Source organism: Dermacentor silvarum, chromosome 11 (genome assembly GCF_013339745.2).
Source record: "Dermacentor silvarum isolate Dsil-2018 chromosome 11, BIME_Dsil_1.4, whole genome shotgun sequence".
In the NCBI taxonomy this organism is placed as follows: Eukaryota; Metazoa; Arthropoda; class Arachnida; order Ixodida; family Ixodidae; genus Dermacentor; species Dermacentor silvarum.
The window spans coordinates 82,440,956-82,458,493 of record NC_051164.1 but is presented as its reverse complement, the minus strand read 5'-3'; the positions used below and the strand labels follow the sequence as shown (position 1 = coordinate 82,458,493).

The following is a 17,538-nucleotide window of genomic DNA, read 5'->3' as shown; positions in this document are numbered from 1 at the left end:
ACCTTCTGCTGAAACGTTTTTCGAACCGAAGGAAATTTTCAATCCCTTCTTACACAAGTCCACCAACACCACAATTAGCTTCTCGTGGGTTAGTTCTTACAACGCAGTCAATACTCAGTACAGCACAGGCAGCTCTATAATAAACGACAGAGCATTTTTTTTATTATTACATATTTATTGCATTGACCAAACATCTTTCTTATTTTTTTGACCAATACTTAATTATACACACTTAACAAAATCAACTCCACCTTTTCTCTCTCATTCTGCTTGCTACAAACAAGCACAGTATTCCACAGACCAACAGCCCCTTACATCACAATTCAAACAGGCAAAACAGATGAAATACAGTTTGCACGAGACAACCAATGTGATGATGCAATGTTCTTTTGTTTTGTTTTTTTCTTGCTGTGAAGGGATGGTGAGCCTATCAATTTAAAGCTCTCATGAATTTATTGCAACAGAAAAACAGCTTCCACATCAGTAAAAAAACGCTTTACAGGAAGGGGCTATTATGGTTTGTCTAAATGTGGATAATACTAAAATAAACATCTAAGTTCACGTCATCAAAAAATAGTCAAAATAGTTACGCTATATATTATCCTGCACTGTTTAAATCTGTATTTGGAGGCAGCGTGTTTCCAGTTCCTGCTTTGACAGGGGATGAGCAAGGTTAAGGGGGGACATGGCTTTGAAAATGAACTTCCTGATTTCTTCATGGATTTTGATGAAAATTGGCACAAATGTTTAGAATGTCTCCCTGATACTTCCATGAAAGTTTCAGAGTGATACCTTGAGAACATTTTATTGAGCAGAATTTTTCTCTCTTGAACTTTCTGGAGGGCCTGGGGAGCTTAAAAAAGATGATGGAAGGCTCGTTGAGTATTGACTGCATAGCTCAATGCGTGCTGAAGGTCGTGACAGTCTTACTTTTTTTTTTTTCGCAACGCAAATTTTTTAGATAGTCATTTTTCAAGTTACCTTCGCACCAAGCACACTTTCAGGGTGAACGAATAGCCACGCCATAAATTTATAAAAAGTGAACATAAAAATGCGAGACTGTCTCGACCTGCACAGTAGTCCAAGAAACGTGACAAAAAAAACAGAATCGAAATAGGCTAAACGGTAACGAAGAAATCAGCTCCAGAAACTGAGCAGAAAGGCGAAAAAACAGTTTTGAGAAAACGGCTCTCAAAGTTGCACCTTCTCTTCAGTTCTCTAAAACGCACCAAAGTTGTTCTCTTTGATGTTTTTTGTTATGTGGGGCTTCTTGGACATGTGGCCTCTGGTCTGCTGAGCCGTACTGCCTTTTTCATGTTTGTATGGCATTCTTTACTGCTGCTCTACAAAGAGCATGGTGCCTGGGTTTCAAACCAAGTGAGGTGCAGAACTATGTGGGCATAAATATACAGTAGTTCTAGCGTTGTATCTGCAGACTGCCTCATTGATAGCAGCCTCTAGTGCAGTCAGTGAGGCATTGTTTTCTTTTGGTAGAATCGACCATGTTACTGAATGAAGGCTCTCAGCAGCCTTCTGAATCATCTTCCATTGACAATGGCTGTGGATGTTAGGAGAGCCACTGATAAAGAGGCAGCAGTGCAGCTGCTAGGTGCTTTCCAGTCTGTACTTTTGTATCATGCCTCACTTCTGCAGCCAGGTGTCTGTGCCAGCCCAAGTGGCCTAGTGAACAGAGCTCATGATGAGGTTCTCTTTATGAAGGGGTGGTATGATAGGTATTGTTACGAGATATCGTGGCATTACGATAACAGAGTCGGCGCGCGATGTGCTAAGCCGCGGGTCCGAGGTGCCGATGTGCGAAATGCCTGGTCGCGGGTCCGCGGAATAGACGCTCGACGAGCTTAGTCGCGCAGTCCGAGGCGCCGATGCGCGAAATGCCTGGTCGCGGGTCCGAACGCTCGGTAAGCTCAATCGCGCAGTCCGAGGTGCCGACACGCGAAATGTCTAGCCGCGGGTCCGAGGAATAGACGCTCGAGGTGTCGACACTCCGTGAGCGATGTGCCGACACGCGAAATGCCTAGCCGCGGGCTCGAGGAGTCGACGCTCGAGGTGCCGACGCGCGAAGTGCGTAGCCGCGGGTCCGAGGAGTCGACCCTTGTTGAGCGATGTGCCGACGCGCGAAATGCGTAGCCGCGGGCTTGAGGAGTCGACGCTCGATTTGCTTAGTCGCGCAGTCGGAGGCGCCAACGCACGAAATGCTTAGGCAAGGATCCGAGAAGTCCGCGCGCGATGTGCTTCATCGCCGAGTCGGAGACGCCTACGCGCGAGAGGCTTAGCCGCGTGTCCGAGCATTCCGTGCCCGAAGCTCGGTCGCGAAGTTCGCGCACCGATGCTCGGAATGCTTAGCCGCGAGTCTGAGACGTCCACAAAAAGCGGGATCGGCCACGCTACTGCGATGTCCGCGTAGCGCCCGCTTTAACACTCGTCGAGATTACGGAAACTGTCTGGAGCTCGCGAGGAGACCGCAACAAGCGGAGCAGACGACGCCATCACGGAGCGAGCACCGGACCAATGGCGAACCGCGCTGGGGTCACGTGGCGGGCGCGGCCAATCGGTGGCTCCGGCACGACCTTCAATCATTTGCTTTTTGTGTGCTTGTTTCTGTATGGAGGAGGTAGCTGAAGCGGCAGATTTGAAGACGGAGAAATGCGCTTTCCAACGAGACCAAGATGGCGGCGCTCGGCTGCGCCGTTCCGGAGATATCGTGGCTTGAAAAACGCCGTTCTTTCGCGATTTCCACGCAATTTTTCGACACCTTGGCTGATACAACAATTTTTTTAGAGCTCTTCTACTTGGTTTTCAGTGATGATATTTCGGAATCAGATAGAATAAGAGTTACAGAAACTGAAAATGTGATTTTCAAAAAATCGATTTTTTAGCCATTTTTCGCGATGCGAAAGCCGCGTCCCCCCTTAAACCAAACTGTACCAAATGCACAGCCTTGAGGTCACTCTGCCAGGAAGTGATCTACCCAGTGCTATTATCTCTATCATTCCCTTTTTTTCCTTTTATTCATTTATTTATTGTATGAGGCCAGTACCTAAAGGCTGTAATGTTCGCTTTTACGTAAAAACACCGTTTAAGCATCCTCATGAGCTAATCAGAGCAGTTTGTTAGGCCGACAAAGTGCACATTCGTTTCTTCAGTGCGTCACATGGCGTAACGATATTGTCAATCCTAAAATGAATTATACCGATTCAGAACTGCAAACCAGAGGCTTTGAAAGAGCACGGATGAGAAGCTCACACTTCAGATATAGACAGAGTGCAGATTCATTTTTTAGTGTCACATAGTGTGGCAATTGTCATGCCACTTCAACTGAGAACACCAATTGGTCTGCAAGAAAAACTATGAAGTGGCAACACATGAAACAGTGGAGATTTGATGTTCACGCACTTCAGATACAAATGCATCCCACACTATCATGTGGTATACTAAGACTTAGAGATTGACTCCAACCAAATAAGGAAATTTACTAGCCCGACGTTTCAGAACCAATTCGGCTCGTTCTTCAGGGGGTATTCTTCAGAGGTGGCGGTGTGCCGCTTTTAAAAGGTCCGTCGTAACAAAGGAGAGGAAGGGGGAGAGAGCGTAAGGTGCGGAGACACTTGGCAGGGCACCTGTTCTAGACAGACAAAATAGGTGGTGGGGTGGGGTGGGGGGGGGGGGGCTTCGGCGTCGCTGGTCCGCTGGGTTGACCGATGCTGGGCGCCCTTTAGTCGCGGGAATGCGTTGACGAGGGACGGGGGGGGGGGGACGAGTTGTTTTGGTGTTGCTGACCTAGAGCGGGGGGTTTATATTACCCGCCGTGTTCTGAATGTGCCAAGACTCCGGTAGTAGCCTTTTTCGCCAGTTTGTCTCTGTTCATGGCCTTGCAGACGCGACGAAGGGAAGAAAGGACCCCCCGCTCTAGGTCAGCAACACCAAAACAACTCGTCCCCCCCCCCCCCGTCCCTCGTCAACGCATTCCCGCGACTAAAGGGCGCCCAGCATCGGTCAACCCAGCCGACCAGCGACGCCGAAGCCCCCCCCCCCCCACCCCACCCCACCACCTATTTTGTCTGTCTAGAACAGGTGCCCTGCCAAGTGTCTCCGCACCTTACGCTCTCTCCCCCTTCCTCTCCTTTGTTACAACGGACCTTTTAAAAGCGGCACACCGCCACCTCCGAAGAATACCCCCTGAAGAAGGAGCGAATTGGTTCCGATACGTCGGGCTAGTAAATTTCCTTATTTGGTTGGCGTCAATCTCTAAATCTTAATCAATTTTCCCAACCAGACAGGTAATTCTGTCGAAATGTTTAGCTTCAAGTCTACATGTGGTATACTGCAGCCACCTTGACAACCACACATACCTAACAACCATGTCTCCATGCCCCCACCAAGCAGAAACTGGGAAACAAACACGCACGCACGGAACAACACGCCACCACCTTACACAGCACTAGAGGGGGGGCGGGGGGGTTTCGACTTTGAAATGTTCACTTGAGTATAGTTTTCCTTTCGCTATTATAGGCATAAAATAACGTTCTGCTCTGACTCTATAGGCTTCAATTCATTCTTTGATGCTTGGCGGAAGGTATTTGCATATGGTCTCTGGAATATATTACACCTTTGTACAATAATGGTTCACACATGTACAAACAACACGCACGCATACACACATTAAAACCGAAATGACTGGTGAAGTCGTACCAACATACACTGCTCACACTGCTGCTTGAAGGCTCTTCGCCGAACTCGGGAACAAAAAACGTTTGGCTATACAGGTGCATGCAAAGAGGGAGCAAATCACGAGTGGGCTAAGCAATGTGTACGATGCATTGAAGCAGACGATGCAATGCCACCCACCGAAACAACATATACGCAGCAGAAGTGCAACGGCACAACAGTTGTTAAAGGAACACTGACCAAGGTAACCAACTTAAGCTTGATGGATCGAACACAAGAGTGAAAGCTTGTTGTTAAAAAAAACAAAAACAAGAAATGTGCAAGAAAGACGGGTGCTGGCACCACCTTGAAGTTCACACATCCTGACAGGGCCTACTCAGCATTAGTTTATTCTTTACCAACAAAGGATGATTAGATTGCATTCTATATAAATAATTTTGCAAGTGTAAGAACTTCCCCTGTGTAAAAATGGCCCATGGCCTACATAGTAGACGAACATTCCATGAAATCCATGATGCCCATTTGATGATGTGGGTTCGGTGACTCATCTGCCAAGTTTGATAAAGGGAAGCTTGGTTATCGTTCTGTCTGCTAAAGAATAAACCGCTTTCCACCATAGAAATGCAAATAACCATTTCAAAGAATAATTTACCAGCTTAAACTGACACAAGAGAAAGTTTTAGCTAGCTGCTATCATTACCACTACAACTTTGGCCACCTGCCATCTTTGCATGCAAGAGTTATGCCACATTATGCATACCCCTGGCATGGCTGAGCTAGTATGTGCTATGCTAGTGCAGGTGGCTAATGTGATGGCAGCAGTACTAGAGCGACAGCAGTGCACTAAAACTCTCCATAGAGCGACAGCAGCGCATTAAAGCTCTCCAATGTGTCCCCTGAGTGTCCCGTTAATTTTATTCTTTGTGCCCGTGTAATATGGACACAGAGCAAGCTGGCTAGGATTGCAACAGTAGCAGTTGCACGACAGATGGGTACAAAAGAAAAGGATGTTTCGAATGTGAGCTTGTGCAGTTTCCGGTGAGACACAGTGAGAGCCGACAGCGTAAGCTCTGCTGCCAGATTTCACGCACCAACCATACACAAGTTGCACAACCAGGTGAAAATGACTGAGAAAACTTGTGGTACACGCCAGCACCGTAACAACATGTGAGCTGCTGGAATTGAACAGCACACTAACCAAATGCGCGCAACACAAAGTGTGGCGATGACACATGAACAATTTTGAAAGAAACCACCATTTTCATTAGGCACACACACATGTGCAACAGTGAGCAAGGCAGTTTCTTGCAAGCCATTCCATACTCCTGACAATTATTTCCTCTTGATGTGAATGTTGCAGCAATGCATATGGTCTAACTATTCCCATAAACGCACATGCCTATGCTTGTGGTCACTATTCCCACAAACACACATGAAAACTATGCTTTCTTGGGCATTTTAGCCATATTGTAGACAGTAAAAAAATGCTGACCAAACACAAATTCCCAAAATCTTTAAAGCAGTGCCTCTGCATTTAGTTTCCCTTGGTCATGTAGCTTGCACTGAAGCTATTGCCGAAGCCGAGCCATTACACAAGGCGCACAATGATTGTGGTATGTGGCCTTCGTCGTGCTAGGTTAGCTATGTTCTAGCTTTACAGAAAGCAAATGTTCAGGCAAGAAGACATGCAAATTTTGCTTTGCTAAGTACGCATACAGCTAGCATCAAAAGTTTATGGGGCACGGTATCCATGAAAAAGACTCGATTTCAGCTCAATTTTGGGCTTGCAGCCTCTAATGAGCCGAACACTGGGTTGGTCACAAGTGCTACGGTGAACTGTAACCGCTCAGTTCCACACCACGATACCCAAGGCTGCATGGTTATCAATCTTTTTCAGAGATGCTGTGCCCCGTTAACTTACGATGCCAACAAACACACAGTGTTAGCAACATAAACAGTGACATGGGCAGTTCCTTACTGTGCATCCGTCTCTGGAGCAGTAAATATGTCCTTTAGCAAACAGAAAATAAGAGCAACTTCTTTTGATGTACAGCCGACCATAAAGTTTACAAGACACAGTATTTGAATAAAAGGTACATTCCCGTGATGCTTGTGCACATAGCCTTGATTTCAAAAGCTTCAATGTGTAGTACTAGCTATGCACAGCAACAACTACTTATACTGCAGTAGCTGCTACGTACACATTAATCCATTGAATTACAAGATTCGTGCCTTAATAGAGGTGAAATTTACATTTGTCCTGAAACTCCTGTCCCAGAAACTTTTGCGGCCAACTGTCCAGCTCTTGCCTTCTTGAACCGGAAAATCAACCAAATAATTAACATTCTCTCACTCCTTATTTGGCTTTCAAGTGTTTTCAAACTTGTTTCATTTTCACCTGTGACAAATAAAGCAAAAAGAAACCAATGATAAAAAAAAAATTATGCATACGCTAACTCCTATCTCGCCAGTTAAAGGGTCAAAGCTACTGAAATCCTGTACGCCCCCGTAAAGTTGCGTGCTTGCCGAAATGGTGACAGTGCAAGTCTACACAGTAAAAGACAGGCCACAACAACATACAGCTAATGCCTTCTCACGCACAACTTCTGTCTTATTAAATCATTCATATTCTCTCTTAAATCACTCCTATCCACAGCACATTAACATCTAAGAATTTTTTTCATAAACTTCTTCAATTTTGGTACAACCAAGTACCACTCAACTTTGTGCTGGTGCATTGCTTATTGCAAGCAATCATTAAATCCAGTGGAATTTACCCTGTGCCACGACCTTCCACTGTATTCTAAATAACAGTGAAGCTTTGTTGTGTTTACACTATCTACGAATTTTGGAGATGATGTGTCTGCGTTTAGCACAGCACAAGAAATATCTGTTTTCACAATTCACAAGTCATGCCCCACAAATGCATGCTAACGTAATCAATATTAAAACAGAGGTGTACATGCAGCACATGCATTCAAGGTCTGAGCTAAGACAAATGGATTTTGTAATTGCATCACAATTGAACTTTTCTGAGATGCAAATACAGTATTATCGAAGAAAAATTGAAATCCGAAAATAAAAATAAACAAAGACAAAATGCAATAACAAGAAAAAGAAAACATAACTAACCCTGCAAATTTTGCAGGCAGTATCACACTAAGTTGAAGATGAAATTAACGAGGGACAAATTTAGGTATAAAGCCACCAGTAAAGCCCAAAGCACTGCACTGCATTCCAGAGTAATGCCTTAAGTTGACATAGCTCCTTGTTTAGTTGGCAATCTTGTTTAAAACCTCTGCTCCCTCCTATCCCTAAAATAAATCCCCTTTCTCCCCATTCTGCTGCCTTTTTTTCGCAGTGCACTCTTTCATATTTCAACTGCCTCGAGCCTAGCGAACATTTCAGCCTACTATGACTAAAAAAAAAACGAAGTAATGCATTCTCCCGAGTACTGAACGTTAAAATGCTGTTGCCTATCAAAAATGGACTGAAAGCCAAGGTTCAGTATAGCAAGTGCCAAATGCATTGAGAACATAGCAAGCTAACCAATGGTTTGAGATTTCTTTTATACGACTAGAATCCTGAATTTTCCATATCGTAATTATAACAAGTCTACCATTTAGGCTACAGCACCTGTATTGCGAATGAAAGTAAAGGCAGTGGGTTCTCTGCGTGTGTGAGAGCAAGGTCAAAAGGCCTCTGATCGAGTTTAGGGAGTTTTGACTTCCAATTGACATGCACACAAAAAATTACAACTCAAACGTATAACATCAGTGCCCCTTAAAGGCTAATGAGTCATCAAGCTAAATGACTACAAAAAGGCCAAGCTGTGCTGTAGAACCACATTGCTCGTTATGTTTCTTAAGTTGCACCACAATTGTCAGAATTGACAAAACATGAATCATAACACTTGTCAAGCGAGGCAGCAGCTATTAGATGCCAAGAACCAGAGTTGACGGTAGAAAAGCCAATTTGAAAGCAGCAGTGCAAGCGCACACCGCGACTGCAAGCATACCCCGTAATGCCAGTGTTTCCTGGACTTCGAAAAACAAAACTCTGCAGCAAAGAATTCTAGACACCTGTTCAAACGGGCCAACACACTTAACACATTTCACAGGCAGGTTTTTTAAGAAAGACCATCCATTTGAGGCAACAGATTACCGAGCATGACGAATGCAGTATCACATCCATCAACGGTATTTTTTTTTTTTTTTGGAACACGACGCAATATGCAATGGTCTTCAAGGTCTCCAACCAGAACCTACAAATATTCTGGAATCATCTTACACAGGTAGACACACATGCAACCGTAGCCCCCTAAAATAGGTGCCAATTATAGCATGCACAATAACTTGTAAACGGATTAATGTGCACGCTAGTACCTTGACACTGTCTTATTAACAAAGTGGTTCGTGAAAGGCCCAAACCTCGATAATGGTATAGCTGTCACCAATATTTTGGTTGCCTCTCTCAACACTGCTTGCAAAGTTAGCTCGAAATGCAAGAAATAAAATAAATATATAGATAGAAACAAGACAAGTGATAAGACTAAAGAAAATGCAGAAGAGAGATCATTCAAACATGAAGCCAGGATTCGTAATTTCTATCAATCATTTCATTCTTTTTGCTTATTGTTGGCTCCCATGTGACTCCGAAGCCAGCATACCACTGTTATGACTGGGATAGGCCACTCGCCACGATGCCTGATAAGAAAGAATGGTAAATGAAGTGGAACTTTACGACGTACAGGCCCGGAGCTCGAGGCACCACAAATGTTGGAAATTGCAGGCCCGGAACACTAGTGAATGTTTTCAGTTAAAAGCTGCAACATAAGCTCACCTCACAAAATACTACAAGAGCTTTTAAATCACCTTAAATACAGCATTAGCAAATACGTAAAAGGTATGTCGCAGAGTGGGTTAGAAGGCAGTCTTTTATAGAGCTTCCCTCATGAAATAAAACAAAACAAAACAAAAAAAACAGGCACAAATGGGCTACTCAAGTCGGAGCAGAAAGCGCACAGTAGTCTCAAACTCTCAAATGAATAAACAATGAATCAGCAGCGACATGCAGCAGCCTGAACTTCAAAAGCGTAAGTACAAGTGTACAAACAAATGGTACACGCCTTATCGTGACACAAACTTTGGAACTTTGCCTTACACAAGGTGCACAACGCAGCAAGAGACTGCAGAGATAACACACACATACACAAACACACGAACACACATCACTGTGGCTGAAGATCAAGGAGCTTTCCAGAATGAATTTCGGCAACAAGGCCAGCTTTCAAAATCCAATGCAACGCAAAGTTTCATTAGCACCATGTCTATGATGTACTTGCCAAGAAAAGAGGGAGTGCAGTTATCTCTCAGCAGCCATGCCATGTACGCTAGCCAAGGGAGCTAGACATACCCCACGGCCTCAGAGGTACAGCACGCCAGACGCAACAGAGTACACATCCCCTTTGCTTTAGCGGAGCACATCGCACGATGTAGGAACACGGACTCCACATCTGTCATCAGTGTTTAGCTGCAACTTAAACATTACAACTTATAAGCACAATTATAAGCACACAACCGATACCACACTACCAGCCACAATTAACGCCTGCGTACAGTAATGTAACAAATGAGCCACTCGCACAATCTTCGATGAGACGAAACGCTTCGCAAGCCAACTGTTAAGTTGTGAGAACATTTATGCACATGCATTTATGCCACATCATTCTTGCAATACTCTGTTTACAATAACTCGTTTTGCAACATCCAGATTAGCAACTTGGTAAATGTACTGGTAAGGTACGACAGTGCTCGAGGTGATGAAGGTGTCGCAGCAACAAACGAGAACAAAGTGAGGCTGCGACCGAGACAGCGATAAAGATTTGTTCACGGCTTTCGCCAAGAAACTGCCACTCGTTGGTACATAGGTGCAAAGTTTGATGCAGGACACTTACGACAAACCACTTGCCTTAAATTCAAAGCGCTCTTGCAACTCTCCGGATTGCATACAGTAGGAGCGCACTTTCAAACAACAATATCATGGCTTTGGTAATGGTTTCAGCATTCTACAGCATTGTACAATGGCTATGACGTGCCGTGTCTCACTGCCTTTGAGAGTAAAACAGAGGTATTACTTTGTCGTCCCAGCTTTTCATGTACGACATTTATGATGGTTGGCACTATAGTTACACTCATCACTCTGGGTTACAAACCTGACAAGAAATAGAAGTCTACAAATCTGATAGCCATTTTTCAAAACAAGCAGCTAGCCTGGAAAGCCGAAAAGCTGAGAAATATTGCCTGCATTCCCTACTGAAAAGTTTCGTACGGATTCTCATAATTCCACATTCTTTGTATTACCCACACGTAAATGACAGCACTCTATGAACACAACATGTTTTCCGTATAAATAGTGCAGAAGACACAGGAGTTATGAGAATGCGCGCAAATATATATATATTTTTTTTCAGTAGGGTTGGTCCACTGTCGGCTTATAAATGCAGGGCTAGTTAAAGTTGAGTCGTTTCAGAGTCATTTCTAAAACTGAGTTAAGCCAGAAAGCCCGACACTTCCGTGTTAGCCTTTGCGATTGAGCAGCAATAAATGCAATTAAAAAAAGAAAGCCACTTTGTTATGACAACACAATTCGTTATCAAAGCTTGCACAAGTCATGCATCATCATGGGTACTATTGGCAAAGCTGTGTTCTGGTCGGGGTGAGGGACATACGCAGCAATATGCGCACTGTAATAATGACTTCATACACGAGGGCATTCGGAGGAAAAAAAAAAAACGAGAATAAACTTGGGGAGCCATGCCCTGCAAAGCTCAGCAGAGAATCGTAATGACATCGCAACAATTCACACAGCATGGTATGCCGTTTGTTTGTCCGGAAAGCCCATCAAGGCAGGAACAAGGGTTGATGAGAGACGCACGCCAGGCAGCACTCTCCAGCAATCCACATGGTATGTGTTTGACAGACGATGAGGACAACTAAAGGAGTCCTTACGCACCTCTGAAGTGGCGCAGGAGTGTTTGGATACGGACAGGTGAGACCTCAGCCTCTGAAAAGTGGGAGGAGGCTGGAGGGGGGGGGGGGGGGGAGTAGTGTTGACACAAATAAGGATTACAGACAAGGTCAAGGAAAAAAGTTGTTACGATTAAGTGTGATGGGAATATACAGAGGATGAGTTCACCCTGCTGGGGCACCACATGTCAATGATGACAGGCAATGTTGAGGAGATAAGGGCGGCTGCGAGTCAATGTGATGGGAATGTCCAGGGCAGGTTGAGTTAACCCTTGTGGGAGAAGGGCGGGGCGGGTTGGTGTTGGGGGCATCGCACGTCAGCACCGACACACATCTAGAAATTGCTTCTGCAAGTATGAGGGGAATGACGAGGGTAGCCAGAAAGGGGGAGGCGTCACACATCGACGACGACAGACAATGTCGAGGAGAACGTGCTGCCATGACCGAGCGTGACAGGAATGTCCAGTGCGACAACTTCGACGCACACGGGACGATGGCGATGGCGGACGACGCGGGAGGAGGGGGTCAGACGGGGTCGCCGCGTCATGACGATGCGGTGGCGTTCTTCGAGAGTCACCAAAAGCAAGTCGTCCAGGCATCATAAGTCTGGGAACCGGTTGCGGTCCTCTGAGTAATTTGTGGGGATTTCAAACAATGCATCGTCTATGTTGTCCCGAAACTCGAAGTCCTGGAACGTGATCCGGGCAGTCACCGTAGGTAGAATGGGTATATCTGCACACGCGCATTTGGGAAAGATGTGGGTGAACAAAACCTTTTGCATGCACAACAAGTTTGGCATTATGTACATGGCACTGTAGAGTCAGCTACAAACAAAACACAGTTGTCTTTCCTTACCCTGTGATTGTGTGATGACAAACATTTTACTTGACACTTTAAGATGAAAACTATACAAGTGCACATGCAATTAACATAATTTTCTTGCTGCCTGAAATACTCGCACTTCATCATGGTACAGGATGATCAGATGACCTTGATGATCATGGTCATGTGCTTGAATCGTCGAATTTCATAAACCGTAAGAACCGTAAAAAATGAAATATACGTAGAGTTCTTTTCCGAAAAGTTAGGTGGACAAGTGCTGCTTCAGCTTAAATAACACACTCTTGCACAATTTTACTTGTCGTCTGGCCACTATGAGACAAGAAAAAAAAATGAAAGTGTTGCCATTTTTTCTGTTGCCGTAGCAGACATTAACTTCACAAACCATGTGCCAACATGCATTATTACTGCCTTCCGGTGCAAAAGTAGCAGGTCTCCGCTTTATTTTAGTGATGTACCTAAAAAAACACGCGATACAATATGCACTGTTTCTTTTTTATGAACAGAAAGTGACACAGTGCATCCATGGTAGGTGCAACTGTTGGCTTTCACTAAAAATTTAGTTCCGAGCCCGCTACGCTGTTGATACTGAACTTGAAGACATTGTGATAAAATTTATTCACAAACATCGTGCACAAGAAAGATTGCCCTCTGGGACAAATTGGCAGTGGGGAAGGGATATCTCGTTGGCCACCAGTCTGCGAACACAGCGCGAAAAACCTGAAGCTGCTACCGATGGGAGCTAGACCATTAAAACGAGTGAATGGCCGGCAGTAACACGAGGACGCCTGCAGTCAGCTGCAGTGATCGCCATCATGCATCTGCGGTGCCTAATGTGCCACTCCTTGCCCAATGCCTAGTCCTGCATAACAAATGCCTTGAACATCCCCAATAATGTAATGCCTTGAACATCCCCAATGATGTGCTGTGGGATGTCATACATGACTAGTGGTCCTGCTCGGACGACAAGCCTAACAGTTAACGTGCAGTTTTTGTCTCGGACGATGAGTGAGCATATTCATTGAATAAAGTATTTGCTGTAGTTACATTGAGGAACTTCTTTTTTTTTTCCAATTTTATTAACCTCAAAGCCAAAGGTCGACCTATATTCAGGATTGACCTATATTAGTTTTTACGGTACTCAAGAATGGACAAAGCCCCCCATATGTCAATGGCTGCATAACATGTTAAGTCGGCATATTTACCAGATTCTAACAGGCACTTTTGTTTTTCAAGAAAATGGGTTCAAATATTGCTCGTCTTACGATCAGATACAAAGCAGAAACCTCATTCGCAAAGTTCACGACAGATTACGATCAGAGCCATCACAAGATGGCAACAGAACTTTCCATGTATGTTGGCAACGATGATGTGCCACTTTTATTATTAATGTTCATTCTAAGAGGAGCTATATTACATTTAAAGATTGCGGCAACAATATCCCTTCACACACACGTCAGCACACGTCAAATGGCCAAGTAGGCAAAGAATGCTAATTGCATGAAAAAGATTATTCATGTCACTGAAAGCGGAGGTGGAGGTCACGCGGTATCACAAACAAGTGAAGAGTGCGCCAGTCAGCCCGGTACGGTGGTTAAAGGCCATACAGCTAGTGTTACTGAAAGATGCCAAATTGGCCCTTCGAATTGTTCGCTTTTCTTGCAAATGGAGGAGACTTGTTCTTTCCTCTCATCCCATACAGTGCAGAATCGGACTCGGTTTTCGGCAGCAATGTTATAGTACGTTTGTATGCTTCAATGGTGTCTGGTACCACAAGAGATTCAAGAGATTTAAATGCAGTGCTGGATGAACAGGCTAAATGGCCAGTCAAGGCATGGTCAATCCTTCGGTTCGCGATTATGGAGTTCATGAAATGGGTATTTATCAAAAGCATCGAACAACACTGGAAAAGGTATACTGTGGTCCATAGACAATATTAAATTATGTTAAATATCGCAGGTTGCATAGTCTTCAGATTGTAAAATCGGAGGCAAGCTACTTTTTGCTATAAAATGAGGTTGTGCATAGGATTTGACTGGCACATTATTCTTACTTTCAACCAATAAAGACTGGGTGTGCATTAGCTTCAGGGGCACTTTAAGATCGGGTAAATATGGGACATATATTCATCTACGAATGAAACAAAGAATATTACCTATTTTAACAGGAAAACCGGGAGGTAGCTTCATCTGTACAAACTCCCGAAGCTTGTTGAAGTGTTTGAATGGCGCTATCACTTCAAGCACATTTAGGAGGCTGCCAAAAACATTTGAAAAAAAAAAAAAAAAAATACACGTCAATGCACTGGATACAACATAACGATAAGGGAAAATGGAATGAGGAAGCATCATAGCATCATGCAATAGTCGATTATGCAGTAAGAATGTAGCCAAACTTAAGAAAACTCAATCGGTACTCACGAATTTACAGTGAGGGGGAAATGTTGACTCTGAAATGAAAAAGAACTCGTTACTATCATGATCAAATCTTTATTATCTATAAATATACATCACAAGTTCCTGCCAGAGCACTGAGTAATAAAACAAATACATGAAGAATATGCTTAGAGAATCAAAAAGAATAAAGAAATACCCCTACTATGACGAAGCTTTAGCTCGGAAGCTCCTTTTTAAATGCATCGGAAAGCAGAAGTTGTTTTCCTTTGCAAAGTTTCAAAAGGCTTTGCAACTCAGAAACTCGGCAATAAAAAACAATATCAAAATTATGTAAACTGCACATAATTATGCACCTATAGCAGACAAAAGTGATGTATTATGCACCACTCTAAAGCATGCCACTAATTTTTTAGTACAACTTTTTCCAAACACTCATAAGCATTGTAAAAATTTCACATACGCCATAAATTCATATATATCACAATTGTGTGCCTCAGATGCTCTAAAAGATGTAGACAGAGAGAGAGGTTTATTTGAAGAAAGGCAGAGAGGTCGGCTTGAGCGTTAGTTTGCTCTGGCCTGCTACTCTACACTGGGGAAGGGGGAGGGGATAAAAGGAGTGATGAATGATGATGATAAGATTAGGAGGTGCGTATGTACATGTCCATCTCGTTGAGGTCATACTAGAGCCGTGCATAAGTCCAGTAGTTTAAAGAACCGCAATATCTGTTCTTGACGCAGAGTTACCAATTTGTAAACTTTCTGCTATTCTTAACTATTTCCCTACCATGGGGAAAGTAGGTCTTTTTTGTATGTTACGGCAGATGTTTTTTCTGAAAAAACTACTGCACTCATTATTTAATGTAATACATAAACAGAAAGCAAAATAAATGCACTTTTCAAGCATAAAACGTTTTATTAATGAGATGTATATCATAAAAAGATATAAATTGTTAAAATCAAGGTTCTGCGATAAAACTGAACAAAGTTGGTAAAGACACGCTTGTATCTACTCAGAAAAAAATGTTACGAAAATTATGAGATATTCAAAATGTATTGCCGTCTATTAGGCTATACTTCCGAAAAATTAATAATTTTTCATTGACCATGTATTCCACTACAAAAACTTAACTGCAAGCACTACCGTTGGGCATGTCAGGCTGCTGCCGCCGATGTTCCAAGCTGGTTTGCGCCGTCATCGCTTCCAGATTCAAAGTCCGACCAAAAGTCAGAGTCCTCCGACTCGCTGCGATTCGATGCATCGATAAGATCGGCCGCAGAGGCAGTGGAATCATAATACCTGCAGTCTCCCGAAGCGCGCGCGCCGTTTCCGGAGCCAGACATCTTTGCGTTCTGCTTTGACGATCGCAAAACTTCGGAGCACGTTTAAAAATCATCGCTGGGTGGGAAAAAAGCAAACTGCCTAGAAAACAAAAATATAGTTTCTCCTCTTTCACGTCTGACGGCGAGTGTATCCGTGAACGGCTGTGGAAGGTCTCGAAAGCGGCATTTCAAACTATCCATAGCAGGCTGTCTTTTTCATTCTCCTTTGACGATCGCGAAACTTCAGAGCGCGTTTAAAAATCACCGCCTCGCGAAAAAAAAGCAAACTGCTTAGAAAACTAAAATATAGTTCTCCTCCTTCACGACCGATACCGCAGTATGTCCATGAGCGGCGAGGAAGGTCTCGAAAGCGACGTTTCAAACCATTGATAGAGCGCAAACGACTCCCAATGGGCACGGTACGGAAAGAGTTAAACAAATTTTTGGTAATTGTTTTTCTAGATTCGAGGTACTAAATCAAAATTCTGCTTTCTAGATTAACTAGAATTTATATTTCTCACTTAACTGCAACCTATCTCATTCTTGCTTCAGAGCTGGTTAGGCCCAGCAGCACCCTTGGCCCTTGCTTAGCACTGAGCCGACAACGGGGCTGTGCATAGCTCGTAATTGCACAAGGCTTGCCACTAGCGTATTCATTCCTCAAGGAAAAAAGCATTTTCACAAATTCCTTACACAGCTAGAAATAGTTCTCTGCATGCACGCATTGTCGCAGGAAACAATGTTGTATTTACACCATCAAGACAAAATTTGCCCAAAAATTTGGCTGTTGTAGCCGAGAGTTTGTTATAGCTGGGTTCGTTAAAAGCTGAACTGGTTGCATTGATAATATGGGCAGACCAAATTAAGCGGGAAGAATAGTCTGCTATATCTGAGAGCATGTTGTATGCAGATCCGTTACAACGGGCGTGGACAGTATATGAGTAGGGAAATCGGAGTCGCCCCGAGCTAAAGAAAAATTACAGCAGAACTCATCTCTTGATGACTGTCAATGGTAATGCGATTAGCATTCAAGCAATGTAGCAACAAACTGTATTTCTGAAGTCATGTTTATTTGACATTTGTAGTGGTCATTCTGAGAATTTCATTACTTCAGCTTTATGCGACATACTCTGGTATCCTCCCTATTTACGAGTACTATGGCCCTTGCTTCCAAAAGTTGCCCATAAGCATGGCAGCGTGATGATGAGTGTATGACGCCGACGTAGCGATGACGATGAAATGATGGCACGATGACACGTCATGAC

The 17,538-nt window shown here is 43.8% G+C and overlaps 1 protein-coding gene across 3 annotated transcripts in view; it reads right to left on the bottom strand.

Moving 5' to 3' along the window:
- LOC119433260 (ankyrin repeat domain-containing protein 13C-like) overlaps positions 1 to 17,538 on the bottom strand; it is a 51,399-nt gene that overhangs the window by 6,087 nt on the left and 27,774 nt on the right. The window contains exons 11-13 of one of the 3 annotated variants that reach the window (XM_037700407.2): positions 14,975 to 15,003; positions 14,710 to 14,810; positions 7,085 to 12,446 (exon numbers count right to left, since the gene is read on the bottom strand). In XM_037700407.2, coding sequence (XP_037556335.1) covers positions 12,313 to 12,446; positions 14,710 to 14,810; positions 14,975 to 15,003 — 264 coding nt within the window. In that variant the 3' untranslated portion in view covers positions 7,085 to 12,312. Of the gene's footprint in view, positions 1 to 4,464; positions 12,447 to 14,709; positions 14,811 to 14,974; positions 15,004 to 17,538 lie in introns of those variants that run through there. The other 2 variants (XM_049659070.1, XM_049659069.1) reach the window with 2 other exon arrangements.